The sequence below is a fragment of the Ylistrum balloti genome, unplaced genomic scaffold (assembly GCF_031769215.1).
Source record: "Ylistrum balloti isolate Yb309-2 unplaced genomic scaffold, AGI_CSIRO_Ybal_v1 Utg370242, whole genome shotgun sequence".
NCBI classification, from domain to species: domain Eukaryota; kingdom Metazoa; phylum Mollusca; class Bivalvia; order Pectinida; family Pectinidae; genus Ylistrum; species Ylistrum balloti.
In genome coordinates this window covers 2047768-2068297 of record NW_026782196.1, presented here as the reverse complement: position 1 = coordinate 2068297, position 20530 = coordinate 2047768, and the positions used below count along the sequence as shown (strand labels likewise).

At 36.8% G+C, this 20530-nt stretch overlaps 1 protein-coding gene across 1 annotated transcript; it reads left to right on the top strand.

Moving 5' to 3' along the window:
- Positions 1-142: 142 nt before the first annotated feature.
- Positions 143-18800, top strand: LOC132552246 (CWF19-like protein 1). The gene is made up of 15 exons (XM_060216398.1): positions 143-227; positions 2256-2340; positions 2815-2890; positions 3391-3492; positions 3936-4150; positions 4927-5045; positions 6765-6849; positions 7169-7294; positions 7506-7614; positions 9843-9922; positions 11257-11372; positions 12165-12258; positions 13435-13548; positions 14172-14269; positions 17862-18800. The coding sequence occupies exons 1-15, from the start codon at positions 202-204 to the stop codon at positions 18004-18006; spliced, it is 1590 nt and encodes a 529-aa protein (XP_060072381.1). The 5' UTR covers positions 143-201; the 3' UTR covers positions 18007-18800.
- The last annotated feature ends 1730 nt before the right edge of the window (positions 18801-20530 follow it).

Sequence of the window (20530 nt, the reverse complement as noted above, 5' to 3'; positions counted from 1 at the left end):
ATATTTACGACGCGATAAGAGATATAGTACTTAAAATTAAAAGTTTAAATTAATTTAAATCTCATCCTTTATAAAATGTTTCTATTGAATACAAATATGTTTTTGATGTAATTCACTGCGTAGCTGCAATATGTCTGCGACCATTTGAACTATACGCGCTAAATTGCACCGAGGGTATCGTACCAGAGACATGTGGTAAAAATGGCAAATGCAGCGGCACTAAAAGTGTAAGAAGTGTTTGAAGTACTTTGAACAATAAAAATCTTTGTTGTTTTGAGAAAAAATCCATTCATGGACCGATATGCTACACTGGCAAACAAAAAATTGTGAAACTATGTTACCTTAGGATGTTCTATGGACGCTGGTCTATTCGACCACTATATCCGCATCAAATTAATCAGTTTCGTCATTATCCACTGTGGGTGAAGCTGAATTTCCTCACATTTGTGTTGTAGCACAGTTTTTGTACTTTAAGATTGTGTCCCCTTGTGGATGTACTTTTTGTTTAGGGGTAGAATTCATCAGTTACTTTTTTTTGTCGTATATACCATTCGTGGTCTTAAACATTTCTGTCATGTCACCTCTTAAAAGTCTATATTTCAATTTTGGCATCTTTAGTTTCTTCAATCTATCGCTATAATTCATGTCTTTGTAGATTCCATGTCCTGCTTTTTGTATGGTGACCACACTGCCTGAGCTTACTCTAAATTAGGTCTTACTAGTTAGTGCCTGGAATAAATATCTAATACTAACCTCTTTCAAAACATGGTTTCCAAAGTTGAGATGGTTATGAACTAAACACACCAATGTCTTTTTCACCCTCCAATTTTTCCAAATCTACTTCTTCACAATTTTGATAGTATAAATGTTACTTATACTCTTCTTTGGGATATTTCCGTGTGCCAATTGTCATCATTTTGCACTTTTTTCGGTGAAACTTCGGCAGTCAAGTATCTGACCATTTCTGCAGCATATCTAAATCCTCCTGCAACTTCCCAGCATCTTCCAAATTTGCAATCCTTGAATATCTTTGTATCATCAGCAGATAAATATGTTGGTGCATTTACACGATCTTGAATGTCATTGATGTATAAGACAAAAAGGATCAGACCAAGTACGCTCCCCTGAGGAATTCCTCTTGTAAAACAGTGTTTTTTGGACTCTGATCCAATGGCATTGACTTTTTGTGTTCTGTCGCCGAGGAAATTTTCTATTCATACAATTGTCTTGTGACCAATACCATATGCTGACAACTTCTTTATAAGTCTTCTATGTGGAACCTTATCAAAGGCTTTCATGTTGTCTACTTTTTTACATCAAAAACCAAACCAAATGGCAACAACTCTTAGCATTTATGTAGTTGATATGACCACATAAGACATTCTTATTTATAAAATTCTCAAAAATGCATGACATGAGAGATATTTATAATGACTTTAAATCATCTTCAAATTAAAGATATCTTTTAACGAATTAAAAATCAAGCATTCCATATCAATCATTTTACATTCAGCATTTGCATTTAATATTTGACATAAAACATAAAGAAGTTTATACCTGTGTTTGATTCTAATGTGTCTGTCCATTTAGAAATGTATTTCATGTTTTGGTCAATCTATTGTGAATTTGCCATTTTGTGTGATTATTTTTAAAAAAACTTTTTACATCCTACCTGTACACAAATAAAAATCCATTGTAACAAGATGATGCATTGGATGTTTCCCAATCTGGTAAGCAGGTCAGACTTGTGTCAATTTCTTGTATCATAGCTATATATCACAATAATACAATATAGCTATTCATAGTTATAACAAACAGCATCTAACCATAATGCAATCTGTTTTGATAGGAAGTAATTGAGTAATCCAAATAGACAATTTCCAAACTTTTTTGAAACAATTAATTGCAGCATGATCTGATGTTGTTATATTGTTTTTGGTGAGTTTGAGTTGCTGTGAATTACTATTAAATCAATATATAACAATTAAATGATCACATACTCATTCTGATATATAAGAGAAATCTCCAATGCATGAGGTTGTTACCATAATACTAATTATACTAATATTGTTGCTTTATCAAGTTTTAAAGAATGATTTTGTTTTTCTTTGTTATTTCTACAGTTTACTATTTTCACCAGGTTTCTGTCAAATCTCTCTTTGTACTTTATCAGTTGAAAGCAATATGAAAGTTGTCTACAATTTGATGATAATTAAGTTTATTTGCATATTAAGTCTTTGTGTTTCATTTTGCAGACTTGTTAGTGGAGATGTGGATGGAAACTTTGATCAGCTTTTCTCCAGGATAAGAAGCATCCAAAAAAAAAGTGGAAGTTTTGATGTAGGTGAAAATCCAAACTTAATTATAAAACTAGGAGAGCTATGGCCCTTTGTTCTCATTTCTGAATTTTGAAGTATTTAAATGAAATACAGAATTTTTGATGTGTTGTAAATTTTTAGGTGGATCAAATAACAATGTTATTTTATTTATTAGTCTTTATAAGTGATTGTCTGTAATGTGTGTATTGAGAAAATGTATTCAATTGTTTGCCATACGCATTTCAGCTGCACATTGCAACCTTCTTTGCAATGAGATATTCCCCTGTGGCTGGGCTTGTCCTTGTCTTCTCTAGACAGGGCTTGTCGATTGCTGTAGTACTGTACTGACAGCTTTATGTACCTATCACATCAATCCATCATAGTGTCTGTTAATACTTCATTTTTCCCCCCAAGGGTTTTTATTTTTAGGATCGTAAAACTTTCTAAATTAAATCAGTTCAGTGGTATATTGTAAGCATTGATCTTATCTTTACAGCTTCTGTTATGTGTAGGGAATTTCTTTGGCAAAGATGAGAGCAACTGGAAGCCATATCTAGCTGGAGAGAAAAAAGGTGATGTTCCAGTCATAATCTGACAAATAATCATGGAAGGAATGCTTTGTTGTTTTTACCTGTGTTTTAAACAGTTTATTTCTTAAAGTCCTTGTGCTCACTAAGTCTCCATCCTTAAATAATTGTGTTTGTGTTACTGAATTTATTTTATTAACCTCGTGACCCTACATTACTACAATAAAGTAGCTTTAGATGATAGACAGACAATTCCTGATAGAAGGTTGTCAGAGGGAGAGGGGGGAAGGCTGGATATGAATATTCATTTTAGGGCCTGTGTCCATTAAAACATTATACACCACGACTTGCCATAAGAAAAGCGTATTTGTATTAAAAAATGTGATTCATTGATTCAGTAGACCCTTTCAGTCAATTAATCAATAAAGATAATTTAGAACACTGCCAACACTATATTTGATAAAATCAGTATTTCACTGAGATGAACAGATAAAATTTGATTTTTCTGTTAGAATACTTTAGGAACGGTGGTATTTTTGTTTCAGTACCTATAAGTACCCTGATATTGGGCCCTAACCAACAGGAACATGTCAGGTTCTACCGTGGGAAGGATGGTGCTGAGCTGTGTGACAATGTTACTTACCTTGGTATGTCAGCCAGAATCCAGTCCAGTTTTTTATTCTGAAGAAGCAATGAAATAACAAAGTCTACATTTTAAATTGAAAATACTGGTCATATTGATGTTGCTATTGTAGTTGGGAAATATGCATACTTGTATTGTTAAAACAAGCAATATTAGAGAGCAAGGTGTAATTATTAAGTGTGCCAGGTAAATACTTTAATTAGATAAAATATGGAGTCAGCCAAACATTGCAATATTCTTGAAGATATTGTTGTGGTTGTCATCATCATCGTAGTACATCATCATTTCCACTATCAGTATTTCCTCCTCCTCTTCCTCACTAATAACAGATAACAACCATGATTATCACAGAATAATTTATGAATTATTTTTGAAATCTTAAAACTATAAGATTATTTCAATATATGACATATACAATGTGTATTATGGTTCTTTTCCATTTCACAGGCAAGAAAGGAATGTTTACAGGATCATCAGGGTTACAACTTGCTTACCTTAGTGGTCTAGAGAGTTCCAGTGACAAGGGAGATGATACACATTTTTGTAACAAAGATATCTCATCTCTTACCCTACCAGTCATATCAGACTCCAAATTTAAAGGAGTGGACATCTTGATGACATCACAGTGGCCCAGAGCTGTTGACAAATATGGCATAAAAATGGTAAAATGATTTAAATTCTCAGAAATATTTACCTTTGTTAGGAATGGATTCACCTACTGCTCTGCTTTCTTTTGATGTTTTTATGTCAGGCCTGAGCCTGTTGAAATCTAGTCAACAAAACTGATAAGAACAGATGTGCAGTATTAGTCCCAAATTTTCTTCTAAGTATAATGTCAGCTCAATCCATTTGATTAGCTTGAAGAATTGATATGCACATGTTTATATTTTTTGTTGTGGGTCACTTCTATTTACACACAAAAATAACATGATATCAATATACCTTAATAACAAGCTGTCAGAAAGTAAAGTTTTAAAATGTAGCATTTATATCATAGGATTTTCTTTTGTAAAGTGTTGGGAGATTGAGTTTTAAAAGGTGTTGAGATAAGATCATGAAGCAAGATTTATTTGTCAAATATATTTAGAGAAGCATTTGAAAAAGCCTTTGTTCTAGGTGTTTTATTTGTAACTCTGATAATTTTCACTTGTAGTAAGAATTATAAATTTCATGAAAGGTCTAAATACCCTTTGTTTGATGTCTCATTTAAACTTTAGTCACAGAATCAAATCAATGTTGTTTTTCCCTGATAAATAATATGACAATTAAAAGAGACTTGAATTTGCATCAAACAAAGTTTAATGTTAAATAAAAGAAAAAATTAGAGATGTTTATTGAACAAACAATGGGGATTTCTGCTAAAAACAGAAAATAATACCTGTAAAAAGTTTTTGGGCAAAGCACAAGTGACCTGCAACTTGCATTCAATGATTTTCAGGATTCATTGGACACATCATCGTGTGGGTCTGAATCTGTATCACAATTAGCTATCCATCTCAAACCACGCTATCATTTTGCTGGACTGGAAGGAGAATTTTATGAACGACAACCATACAGGTTTGTTAAAAAAGCATAATATAGATAAACCATTTATAGGGCCTGAAAGTCAATTTAATAAGGTACACGGTGCTATATCTTTGTTCTGTAATAAGCCCACCCCTACCTAAATGAGTCACAGGTAATGTTTAGGCCTCTTGGGCTTATAGCAGACTTTCGTTGAAAATGGTACAGTGGAAATTCTCCAAACCAACTATGCATGGGACATGAAGTTGATTGGTCTAGACTTGGATATAATTGAACCGATTCTGTTGTGTATCTTACATTAACCATTCCGTTTGCTTTCGACATTTACACTGCACATGTCAAACGGAATACGGAGAAAAAAGTTTTATAGAGTTAAAATATTGTGGTAAAGTGTAAAATCAGTGATACTTGTATTCTGTATGTGGCTTTAGTTGAAAAGAAACCAATAAATCTATGCATTGCCTGGTAATGTAACGTTACATACAGCCTGACGTAGCCTGGGTCAGATGGTCAGCTTTTCCAATAGTGTTACCAACCAATATATTTAATAAATATAGGTTATTATTGATACTTTAAAAGCTTATCTTCTAGACTCCATTAATATTTCCATGCTGTATGTGTTAAGATAACATTCAATTACTCACAATTTAGATGTGACACTGCGGCTCTCTAACTCGGCATCAGTACTTACATGTATTTTCAATTTATCTGTTTCTCACTTCATTGAAACAATGGACTCGTTTGATGTGGTCTCAAATTGATATTGGAAATAACTATACATTATGTTTTTTGTAATCCTCCCTATCAGACTAGGTATTATGTGCAAAGCCTACTCACGACAGGCATATGTGCCAGGGATGTAAAGCTTACAAATTTCACAGGTGTTGATTTCACAGCCTGGTTGAATATTGGGTCTTGATGGTTCAGTTAAGGCTGGTTTTCAGAAGTGATTTTCGGTAGATTTAAGTCATTTCGAACACAACATTGGTTTGGTATTTGGAATTGAAAAGGGTCAGTATTGGGAAGTATTTTATAACTATAAAAATGAGGATGTCATTCTGTACGTTGCCATTTTGTTTGGTTTCAAGAGGTGATTGGTTTTGAGAAGGTTCGGTTAGGGGAAGTTGCACTGTATGTGATCAGTTCAAACTATTCATGTGTGTTAATTATTTATCATATGATTGCCTTGTTATCCAGAGAATATCACCCTTATCATGGTTTTGTAATATTATGCATTTGTAATACAGCTTATTGTGACATCACTTTAGATAATGAAATAATGTCACACATTTACAGATGATAATTTAGCTTATTGTGTCATCACTTTAGATAATGAAAAAATGTCACACATTTTATGGATGGCATTATGACATAACAGTGAAGACATCATAGATATAGACTACACATGATATTAAGTTTGACACAGAAATGTCATTTTTTTTATCGTATTTGCCTGAATAATTGATGATGTGATAAAAAGGAATCTTAATTTCTTTCCATTTGATAAAGGATTTTAAATTTTTTTGGCTCACAAATGGATTGCTTAATGAAACATTCCCAAGACTTGTTCCAGAATTTAAATATTAGATAGGAACTCATGTGAGATGCTGTATATATTTCTCAGAAACTTACTGTGTTAGATAATTCAGCGATATTCACACAGAAACTAGATATTTTACTATTGAAATGTATTATGCTATACTGTAACAGTATATAATGCTGAAAATTAATATTTTATGATCTATAATTTAGAAATCATAAAGTTTTGGCAGATAAGGAAAAACATGTCACAAGATTCATAGGGTTGGCAAACACAAGTAACAAGGAAAAGAAAAAGGTAAGTTTTTTTTTTCAGAAGTATTGTTAAAATGATAATCCCAAGTGAAACAGCTTGACTTCTGTTCCTTTATTAACTTTGGTGGTGCAGTTTATTTTGTTTGGTAGATAGCAGTATGGCAATAACAGGAATACCAATATAACTTACCAAACAGCTGGTTTTTTGTTCCTTCACATGTCATTGATATGTTCAGTGCGATAAATTCAGACCACTATAATATAACTGAAAATGATTTTTTCAATGGAGAAAACTCACACGGAAATTAAAAATTGTGAAATAAAATTAGATTGCACTGATAATTTTAAATGTTTTGGAACAGTTTATCTATGCCTTCAACATCACACCTCTTAGTGTCATGGAAATGTCAGAACTGACCAAACAGCCACCTGATGTCACAGAATGTCCGTATAAACTGACTATGTCCAAGCAAGCTCTACAGAATCAGGTACTTGTCACACTTTTGTCTATAATTTAATATCTGTGTTACTTGTCATCGAAAGACCTTTATAAAAACTGAAACATACTGCTTGATTTTCACTAAATTGATGTCCACGGGTACAAATGGATAAAATCTGTATTATATCATAAAGGTTTCTTATCCTGTAACAAATTACAGGCTGCAAAAATAAATTATTTATGTGATGTTCTGATTACAGACTGAAGAAAAGTCTGCTCAGTTTTTCTACGATATGACAGAGAAAAAGAACTCTAGAAAGAGACATCATGATGGTGGTGGTCCCGAGAGGAAGCACCAGAAAAAACATCGTAAGTGTTTGACAGATTGTTCCCATCTGTTGATAGAAAAATCAGAGAAAATGAAATATTGCTCTACAGTTAGTGTGGAATCTATGTACCCTTTCTTTCATTGAATTTCCTATACACATACTGATTAAACAATTAAATTGTTAATGGAGAAATAATCAACGGATTGTGTGGCTTTTTATCTGACACAGTAACTAGTGGAGTACAGATTGTGTGGCCTTTTATCTGACACAGTAACTAGTGGAGTACAGATTGTGTGGCCTTTTATCTGACACTGTAACTAGTGGAGTACACACAGATTGTGTGGCTTTTTATCTGACACAGTAACTAGTGGAGTACAGATTGCGTGGCCTTTTATCTGACACTGTAACTAATGGAGTACACACAGATTGTGTGGCCTTTTATCTGACACTGTAACTAGTGGAGTACACACAGATTGTGTGGCTTTTTATCTGACACTGTAACTAGTGGAGTACAGATTGTGTGGCCTTTTATCTGACACTGTAACTAGTGGAGTACACACAGATTTTGTGGCTTTTTATCTGACACAGTAACTAGTGGAGTACAGATTGTGTGGCCTTTTATCTGACACTGTAACTAGTGGAGTACACACAGATTGTGTGGCTTTTTATCTAACACTGTAACTAGTGGAGTACACACAGATTGTGTGGCTTTTTATCTGACACTGTAACTAGTGGAGTACAGATTGTGTGGCCTTTTATCTGACACTGTAACTAGTGGAGTACACACAGATTGTGTGGCTTTTTATCTAACACTGTAACTAGTGGAGTACACACAGATTGTGTGGCTTTTTATCTGACACTGTAACTAGTGGAGTACAGATTGTGTGGCCTTTTATCTGACACTGTAACTAGTGGAGTACACACAGATTGTGTGGCTTTTTATCTAACACTGTAACTAGTGGAGTACACACAGATTGTGTGGCTTTTTATCTGACACTGTAACTAGTGGAGTACAGATTGTGTGGCCTTTTATCTGACACTGTAACTAGTGGAGTACACACAGATTGTGTGGCTTTTTATCTAACACTGTAACTAGTGGAGTACACACAGATTGTGTTGCTTTTTATCTGACACTGTAACTAGTGGAGTACGGATTGTGTGGCTTTTTATCTGACACTGTAACTAGTGGAGTACAGATTGTGTGGCCTTTTATCTGACACTGTAACTAGTGGAGTACACACAGATTGTGTGGCTTTTTATCTAACACTGTAACTAGTGGAGTACACACAGATTGTGTGGCTTTTTATCTGACACTGTAACTAGTGGAGTACAGATTGTGTGGCTTTTTATCTGACACTGTAACTAGTGGAGTACACACAGATTGTGTGGCTTTTTATCTAACACTGTAACTAGTGGAGTACACACAGATTGTGTTGCTTTTTATCTGACACTGTAACTAGTGGAGTACGGATTGTGTGGCTTTTTATCTGACACTGTAACTAGTGGAGTACACACAGATTGTGTGGCTTTTTATCTGACACTGTAACTAGTGGAGTACACACAGATTGTGTGGCTTTTTATCTAACACTGTAACTAGTGGAGTACAGATTGTGTGGCCTTTTATCTGACACTGTAACTAGTGGAGTACACACAGATTGTGTGGCTTTTTATCTAACACTGTAACTGGTGGGGTACACACAGATTGTGTGGCTTTTTATCTGACACTGTAACTAGTGGAGTACACACAGATTGTGTGGCTTTTTATCTAACACTGTAACTAGTGGAGTACACACAGATTGTGTGGCCTTTTATCTGACACTGTAACTAGTGGAGTACACACAGATTTTGTGGCTTTTTATCTAACACTGTAACTAGTGGAGTACACACAGATTGTGTTGCTTTTTATCTGACACTGTAACTAGTGGAGTACACACAGATTGTCTGGCCTTTTATCTGACACTGTAACTGGTGGGGTACACACAGATTGTGTGACTTTTTATCTGACACTGTAACTAGTGAAGTAATGATAAGGCAGTGTGGTAAGATCAATGTGACAATAGAGAATAAAAAAAGAAAGAAACAGACTTGAGAAAGATACCAAATGTTGTCATCTAGTTAAGACTTCTAAATTTTGTGAAATGGAAACTGTACTGTTAATTGTGATGTGGACTGTAATGTGAGAATATTACAATCATATGTTGAATGATTGTACCCTTTTTTTTTATAAGAACCAGTAAAAATAGGTGGAGAAATGTTCTTGTGTTACAGCTCAGCCCACTGGTCCGTGTTGGTTCTGTCTGGGCAGTCCGGAGGTGGAAAAACACCTTGTGGTCAGTGTTGGAGATCATGTAAGTAATGATCATGGTATATCATTACACCATTTGGTGGTCAGATAGATGTTGTCAGTGTGTATCATAGTAAACCACTTGATCAATATATCATGCCAGTAATGTGGGTTATTTAAGGTGAACATTATTTCTCTCTCTTTAAAGCAACCAGTCTGGCAGTCACCTGTCCTAAATTGTTGGGCAACCCTATGTGTTTAACTGTGTGATACTGTAATTCTCTAAACAAATGAATCTATACTTTACTGGTGACTGACCACTCTGTCTCAACTCTAGGGCTGTGATGGAGTGATTCCTCTGTCCTAATAATTGAATGATGTCATGGCAACAGTTGTACACACATACCAATATTGTCAAATGTACACACATACCAACATTGTCAGATGTACACACATACCAACATTGTCAGATGTACACACATACCAACATTGTCAGATGTACACACATACCAACATTGTCAGATGTACACACATACCAACATTGTCAGATGTACACAAATACCAACATTGTCAGATGTACACACATACCAACATTGTCAGATGTACACAAATACCAACATTGTCAGATGTACACAAATACCAACATTGTCAGATGTACACAAATACCAACATTGTCAGATGTACACAAATACCAACATTGTCAGATGTACACACATACCAACATTGTCAGATGTACACACATACCAACATTGTCAGATGTACACACATACCAACATTGTCAGATGTACACACATACCAACATTGTCAGATGTACACACATACCAACATTGTCAGATGTACACACATACCAACATTGTCAGATGTACACACATACCAACATTGTCAGATGTACACACAATACCAACACATTGTCAGATGTACACACATACCAACATTGTCAGATGTACACACATACCAACATTGTCAGATGTACACACATACCAACATTGTCAGATGTACACACATACCAACATTGTCAGATGTACACACATACCAACATTGTCAGATGTACACACATACCAACATTGTCAGATGTACACACATACCAACATTGTCAGATGTACACACATACCAACATTGTCAGATGTACACACATACCAACATTGTCAGATGTACACAAAAACCAACATTGTCAGATGTACACACATACCAACATTGTCAGATGTACACACATACCAACATTGTCAGATGTACACACATACCAACATTGTCAGATGTACACACATACCAACATTGTCAGATGTACACAAAAACCAACTTTGTTAGTCAATATCAATCAATCTGTCACCAATTAAATTGATCTATCAGATGAGATTGGATTTTAAGGAACAGGTCCTTACCTCTATTTCACTGTTACAGAATTACCTCGCACTGGCTAAAGGAGGATTGGTAGATGACCACATATTGATACTGCCCATTGGTCATCACCAGTCCACTGTGCTAGCTCCGTCAGAGGTTGTAGATGAGATAGATCGGTAAGTAATTAGAGTCTTACAGGTGCTTCCTTTCATGTCCCCGCTATATTTTGGCAGGGTAGGTAGGTTTACCCATACCTGTCCATGCTATCACATCTCAGATTAAATCATCATCACATCTCACATCCCCTCATCATATTTACCCCATATTATCCCTATTATATATCATGTTCTCCACCAAATCATGTTGTAATTGTCATTTGTCAAGGTTATAGGGTCAAAAGTCACATTTGGCAAATTATGCAAGTTCACCAAGCAATGATATTTACTGGTGCATGTTATATGGATTGGAGTGTAGGCACTCATGTCTTTTAGACATTTTCTCAGTTGTAATACTGATAAGTCCTGATTTTGGGAAAACTTATTTTGAAAATTCAAAAACTATCTTATTTCTTATATCTTTCATCATTTAATTATGATGTTATTAATTTGTTTGGTTGGATTTATGATATGTAAATATAGAAAAGCAGAGAAAACAAACTTTACAAATTCAATGTGATGTCTGAATTCTACTTCCTTAGTAACAGTTACAAAAGCATTATGAAACTGAGTATAATTTTCAGCAGAGAAAAATCTCGAAGGAGAGAAAATTCCCAAAGAAGTTATAAACAGAAATGTTTTTATTACTTCATCTACAAGATTCACAGAGTTGCCCTCTTTTCTCTTTTTAAAAGATTATTATAATTAACAAGTTATATGATAAGAAACAAGACAACATATTAATCTGTCATATTGTTTTACTGTCCATCCAAGATGAAACACACCATCATAAGTTATGTATACTTTTTCCAGGTACAAGACCGCTCTAAAGAAATGTTACAAATCTATGGGAAAAGCCGTAGTTTTCTTTGAGAGAAATTACAGGACGCAGCACCTCCAGATCCAGGTTTGTGTTGAAAACCAAAATGTAATGATAAGATAACCACTGATGGTAATGTCAGAATTATAATATCTGGATATCAGGGATATAGCAGTTTTCACTATACAATCAGGTACACAGCAGGGATATAGCAGTTTTCACTATTCCATCAGACACACAGCAGGGATATAGCAGTTTTCACTATTCCATCAGACACACAGCAGCGATATATCAGTTTTCACTATTCCATCAGACACACAGCAGGTATATAGCAGTTTTCACTATACCATCAGACACACAGCAGGGATATAGCAGTTTTCACTATACCATCAGACACACAGCAGGGATATAGCAGTTTTCACTATACCATCAGACACACAGCAGGGATATAGCAGTTTTCACTATTCCATCAGACACACAGCAGGGATATAGCAGTTTTCACTATACCATCAGACACACAGCAGGGATATAGCAGTTTTCACTATTCCATCAGACACACAGCAGGGATATAGCAGTTTTCACTATACCATCAGACACACAGCAGGGATATAGCAGTTTTCACTATTCCATCAGACACACAGCAGGTATATAGCAGTTTTCACTATACCATCAGACACACAGCAGGGATATAGCAGTTTTCACTATACCATCAGACACACAGCAGGGATATAGCAGTTTTCACTATACCATCAGACACACAACAGGGATATAGCAGTTTTCACTATACCATCAGACACACAACAGGGATATAGCAGTTTTCACTATACCATCAGACACACAACAGGGATACAGTAGTTTTCACTATTCCATCAGACACACAGCAGGGATATAGCAGTTTTCACTATACCATCAGACACACAGCAGGGATATAGCAGTTTTCACTATACCATCAGACACACAGCAGGGATATAGCAGTTTTCACTATACCATCAGACACACAGCAGGGATATAGTAGTTTTCACTATACCATCAGACACACAGCAGGGATATAGCAGTTTTCACTATACCATCAGACACACAGCAGGGATATAGCAGTTTTCACTAAACATAGATCAGACCAAAAACGACATTGTCGGAGATCACAGTCTACACTTCCACACAAATCAGGCCATAAGTGACATTGTCAGAGATCACAGCCATCACTTTAACCTCCACACTAATCAGACCATTAGTGACATTGTCATTGCTCTCATATTGTTTCAGGTTGTACCTGTACCAATGGATTGTGTCTGTGAAATTAAAGAGGCCTTCATGGATTGTTCCCAGTCAGAGGGATTTGAACTGCACGAGATCCCCAAACATTCTGATTTAAAACAGGTATACAACAAGAATAAAAGTGTTGGAGAACTTAACATAAGTTATATGGTGTTGTTAATAATATAATGAGGTCTGTTACTGTTTAGTAATATATTTCATCAGTGAACTCCATCTGTTATCAATGTGATAACACCCATTACATACTTTTTTTATTCTACATTTGTAATATGACCTAATGGAACTTTGATTGGTTGAATGTTTCCATGGTATCCGCAGTGATGTCATAACCTCATGTTGTCACATGCCTTGCGGTGTCAACTAAAAAGAAATATAGAATGAGGATATCAACAATATAGATTTTATATCAGTCTAATAGAACGCTGTTTTAATTAATATTGGTAAAAGTTATGAGATAAACAAAATCTTACACTAGTTTCTATTTCATAGGTCTATGAAACTTGTCATGACTTTTTGATTTTATCTCACTGGAGACTCATCATAAGACTTTTTTCTGTAATCTTATATGGTTGAAAATTCATGATCTTCTGTATATCTGACCACACCCCTGTATCATCAAATGTATGCATTTCCTCCCATACATTTATCTGTTTAAACTGCTTTATTTCATGGTCACAGATAAGTGTTTCTAGTTATACTTTACTGTATTATTTCTCTGCTAACAGATTGTACCACCCGGAGCTCCATACTTTTATGCAGAATTGCCGTCAGGAGACAAACTTTTACATAGGATATCAAAAAACTTTCCTCTCCAGTTTGGCAGGTAATAAATATAGTATTTGTTTTGACTTATGATCAAAAGGTAACTCAGAAACAGTAACTCTTTTGAACTCACCTTTTTGATGAGGAGGGAAAGCTAATCTTTTGATATAAAGATTTGGTGCAAGTGTTGACAGGTTTGGTGAAAGTGTTGACAGGTTTGGTGAAAGTGTTGAAAGATTTGGTGAAAGTGTTGAAAGATTTGGTGCAAGTGTTGAAAGATTTGGTGAAAGTGTTGAAAGATTTGGTGAAAGTGTTGAAAGATTTGGTGAAAGTGTTGACAGACATCAGGATATTACTTCATGGTTGTACTAGAGCACTGATACTTGGTATCAGGGTCATTGTGGGGTTTAACTTTTCTTTTTCAGAGAGATTTTTGAGAGATTAAAATCTGTTTTTTACATGTGTGAGACTTACATGTATAATGTTACTAATAATGTAATGTTAAGATTTGAAGTTTGAAAGACATCACTGCATCACATTGTGATTGTACGAGGGTACTGATATTTGGTATCAAAAAATTTCATTAGACAATTAACAAGTGCCAAACTATTTGATACATATTTTTTTCATTTGTTATTGACAAACATTTGCAAAAAAAACCAAAAAATATTTGAACATAATAATAATTCAAACCCAAATTCAATAAAACTAGGAAAAAATATGAACAAAGAAAGATTTTCATGGAGACTAAATCTTGGTCAATCCAAGTAAGCAACGATATGTTGTCTGATGGGAACATGGTGCACAACAACAGAACCTACAAGTAATGTAATGAGCACCAACATGTCCAGCACATATTGAATAGAGAAATACATTATTTCTCAGTGAGATCACTATGACTACCATAAAACCTTTCAAAGATGAGCTGTTCTGCATCTAGTCTTTGTTCAGGGACAAAGTGGAAACTCAAAATTGTTTAGTTTGACATTTTGTCTGTTTATATGTTGTTGTTTTGCATTCAAATTAACTCCTCCAAGCCTGAAAGCCTCCAGCAGGACTACCCGCCCAGTCACATTATACTGACAAGGGTTACACTATCACACTGAAGTATACTACTGAAGGCCTCCACAAGGACTCCCCACCAGGTCAAATTATACTGACAAGGGTCTCACTATCACACTGAAGTATACTACTGAAGGCCTCCATCAGGACTCCCCACCGGGTCACATTATACTGACAAGGGTTACACTATCACACTGAAGTATACTACTGAAGGCCTCCACAAGGACTCCCCACCCAGTCACATTATACTGACAAGGGTTACACTATCACACTGAAGTATACTACTGAAGGCCTCCAGAAGGACTCCCCACCCAGTCACATTATACTGACAAGGGTTACACTATCACACTGAAGTATACTACTGAAGGCCTCCAGAAGGACTCCCCACCAGGTCAAATTATACTGACAAGGGTTACACTATCACACTAGGGTATACTACTGAAGGCCTCCAGAAGGACTCCCCACCAGGTCAAATTATACTGACAAGGGTTACACTATCACACTAGGGTATACTACTGAAGGCCTCCAGCAGGACTACCCACCCAGTCACATTATACTGACAAGGGTTACACTATCACACTGAAGTATACTACTGAAGGCCTCCACAAGGACTCCCCACCGGGTCACATTATACTGACAAGGGTTACACTATCACACTGAAGTATACTACTGAAGGCCTCCACAAGGACTCCCCACCCAGTCACATTATACTGACAAGGGTTACACTATCACACTGAAGTATACTACTGAAGGCCTCCAGAAGGACTCCCCACCCAGTCACATTATACTGACAAGGGTTACACTATCACACTGAAGTATACTACTGAAGGCCTCCAGAAGGACTCCCCACCAGGTCAAATTATACTGACAAGGGTTACACTATCACACTAGGGTATACTACTGAAGGCCTCCAGAAGGACTCCCCACCAGGTCAAATTATACTGACAAGGGTTACACTATCACACTGGGGTATACTACTGAAGGCCTCCAGCAGGACTACCCACCCAGTCACATTATACTGACAAGGGTTACACTATCACACTGAAGTATACTACTGAAGGCCTCCACAAGGACTCCCCACCAGGTCAAATTATACTGACAAGGGTTACACTATCACACTAGGGTATACTACTGAAGGCCTCCAGAAGGACTCCCCACCAGGTCACATTATACTGACAAGGGTTACACTATCACACTAGGGTATACTACTGAAGGCCTCCAGAGGGATTCCCCACCAGGTCACAATATACTGACAAGGGTTACACTATCACACTAAAGTATACTACTGAAGGCCTCCATCAGGACTCCCCACCGGGTCACATTATACTGACAAGGGTCTCACTATCACACTAAAGTATACTACTGAAGGCCTCCAGAAGGACTCCCCACCGGGTCACATGATACTGACAAGGGTTACACTATCACACTAGGGTATACTACTGAAGGCCTCCAGAAGGACTCCCCACCAGGTCACATGATACTGACAAGGGTTACACTATCACACTAAAGTATACTACTGAAGGCCTCCACAAGGACTCCCCACCAGGTCAAATTATACTGACAAGGGTCTCACTATCACACTAGGGTATACTACTGAAGGCCTCCAGAGGGATTCCCCACCAGGTCACATTATACTGACAAGGGTTACACTCTCACACTAGGGTATACTACTGAAGGCCTCCAGAGGGACTCCCCACCGGGTCACATTATACTGACAAGGGTTACACTATCACACTAAAGTATACTACTGAAGGCCTCCATCAGGACTCCCCACCAGGTCAAATTATACTGACAAGGGTCTCACTATCACACTAGGGTATACTACTGAAGGCCTCCAGAGGGATTCCCCACCAGGTCACATTATACTGACAAGGGTTACACTATCACACTAGGGTATACTACTGAAGGCCTCCAGAGGGACTCCCCACCGGGTCACATTATACTGACAAGGGTTACACTATCACACTAAAGTATACTACTGAAGGCCTCCACAAGGACTCCCCACCAGGTCAAATTATACTGACAAGGGTCTCACTATCACACTAGGGTATACTACTGAAGGCCTCCAGAGGGATTCCCCACCAGGTCACATTATACTGACAAGGGTTACACTATCACACTAGGGTATACTACTGAAGGTCTCCATCAGGACTCCCCACCGGGTCACATTATACTGACAAGGGTTATACTATCACACTAGGGTATACTACTGAAGGCCTCCATCAGGACTCCCCACCAGGTCACATTATACTGACAAGGGTCTCACTATCACACTAGGGTATACTGCTGAAGGCCTCCAGAGGGACTCCCCACCAGGTCACATTATACTGACAAGGGTTACACTATCACACTAAAGTATACTACTGAAGGCCTCCAGAAGGACTCCCCACCAGGTCACATGATACTGACAAGGGGCAAGCTAGTAGGGATCTTCTTCCTCAATACCAATTTTCATTATTGTATTACTAGTAAACATATACTTCTGATGCTTCAGAAAAATCAGGTTTGGAGGTACAAACCAATGTACAAGGTATTGAAAATAGATTGTGAAGTAAAAGCTGATTAAGGAATTTCTGTACTTTGTGTTGTAGGGATGTGCTAGCAAGTCCTCAAATACTAAACATGACAGAGCGTGTGGATTGGAAAGCATGTAAAGTCAGCAAGGAGCGAGAAGCAGACCAAGCCTCAGACTTCAAATCAGTCTTCTTAGAGTTTGACTTTAATGAGCTGGATTGAGAATGTGTATAGCTGATGTGATACCTGCTGTGGAACAGAATATACAATGTGGACCGGGTGATTGTACAGACATAACACAGACATCCTCAACTAGGCCATGCTGTCTGATTTCAGAATCAATCACTTGAGATTCCAGTGATTAAAGCGTACACAAAACACGTAAAACTATCATCGTAACCATAGGCAGCTGATTATACATTAAGTCTTGCTCCAATAGTCCAATTAAGATGATAAACATTAGGCTGGCTGATGTGTGCTTAAAGATGCTGGTCTGAGGTAGTGTTTATAGAGGGAGACTTGTGGAGTCTACCACAGACAATTTTGCTTTCCGGAATTCATTCCATTTGAGGAAGACATTCAATTTTATTGAATTAAATTGACATTAACAAGTAAAACAGAAAACATTGAGTTTTTCAAATTGTAGTCTTCTTCAAACGAATTCTCGACCCACAGTTCATATGTATGTATTATAATGACACAGGGACTTGGCGTGGGTTCCAACCCATGGACCTTATATATGTATTTTATAGTGACACATGGACTTGGCACAAATTCCCGACCCTTGGTTCATATATATGTATTATATAGTGACACAGGAACTTGGCACGAATTCCCAACACATAGTCCATATATGTGTATTATATAAAGACACAGGAACTTGGCACAAATTCTCGACTCTTAGTCCATATATAAGTATTATAGTGATAAGAGTGTAACTCCTGAGGAGGGAAAGCTGATAACTTATTAGAATTATGGCTTTTGTTGATATTCTAAGGGACATGGATCAAAATAATACCAGCATTACCTCTCAGAGAAATGTTTAGTTTTTCTAATGAGTGCTTGGTGAATGAGATTCACCATAGACCAAGTATTGGCATGACAAATTTGGAAATATATGTAGAAATAACAAGGTAGACATTTCCCTGTCTAGAAACAACAAGGTAGACAAATTCCTGTCTAGAAGTAACAAGGTAGACATTTCCCTGTCTAGAAACAACAAGGTAGACATTTCCCTGTCTAGAAGTAACAAGGTAGACATTTCCCTGCCTAGAACTAACAAGGTAGACATTTCCCTATCTAGAAGGAACAAGGTAGACATTTCCCTGTCTAGAAGGAACAAGGTAGAAGTAACAAGGTAGACAGTTTCCTGTCTAGAAGTAACAAGGTAGACATTTCCCTGTCTAGAAGTAACAAGGTAGACATTTCCCTGTCTAGAAGTAACAAGGTAGACATTTCCCTGTCTAGAAGGAACAAGGTAGAATTTCCCTGTCTAGAAGGAACAAGGTAGACAGTTCCCTGTCTGAAAGTAACAAGGTAGACATTTCCCTGTCTAGAAAAAACAAGGTAGACATTTTCCTGTCTAGAAGTAACAAGGTAGACATTTCCCTGTCTAGAAACAACAAGGTAGACATTTCCCTGTCTAGAAGTAACAAGGTAGACATTTCCCTGTCTAGAAACAACAAGGTAGACAAATTCCTGTCTAGAAGTAACAAGGTAGACATTTCCCTGTCTAGAAACAACAAGGTAGACAGTTTCCTGTCTAGAAGTAACTAGGTAGACATTTCCCTGTCTAGAATATAACAAGGTAGACATTTCCCTGTCTAGAAGTAACAAGGTAGACATTTCCCTTTCTAGAAGGAACAAGGTAGAAGTAACAAGGTAGACAGTTCCCTGTCTAGAAGTAACAAGGTAGACATTTCCCTGTCTAGAAGTAACAAGGTAGACATTTCCCTGTCTAGAAGTAACAAGGTAGACATTTCCCTGTCTAGAAATAACAAGGTAGACATTTCCCTGTCTAGAAGGAACAAGGTAGACATTTCCCTGTCTAGAAGGAACAAGGTAAGACATTTCCCTGTCTAGAAGGAACAAGGTAGACAGTTCCCTGTCTGAAAGTAACAAGGTAGACATTTCCCTGTCTAGAAATAACAAGGTAGACATTTTCCTGTCTAGAAGGAACAAGGTAGACATTTCCCTGTCTAGAAACAACAAGGTAGACATTTCCTGTCTAGAAGTAACAAGGTAGACAAATTCCTGTCTAGAAGTAACAAGGTAGACATTTCCCTGTCTAGAAACAACAAGGTAGACAGTTTCCTGTCTAGAAGTAACAAGGTAGACATTTCCCTGTCTAGAAATAACAAGGTAGACATTTTCCTGTCTAGAAGGAACAAGGTAGACATTTCCCTGTCTAGAAACAACAAGGTAGACATTTCCCTGTCTAGAAGTAACAAGGTAGACATTTCCCTGTCTAGAAACAACAAGGTAGACATTTCCCTGTCTAGAAACAACAAGGTAGACATTTCCCTGTCTAGAAGTAACAAGGTAGACATTTCCCTGTCTAGAAATAACAAGGTAGACATTTCCCTGTCTAGAAGGAACAAGGTAGACATTTCCCTGTCTAGAAATAACAAGGTAGACATTTCCCTATCTAGAAGGAACAAGGTAGACATTTCCCTGTCTAGAAAAAACAAGGTAGACATTTTCCTGTCTAGAAATAACAAGGTAGACATTTCCCTGTCTAGAAATA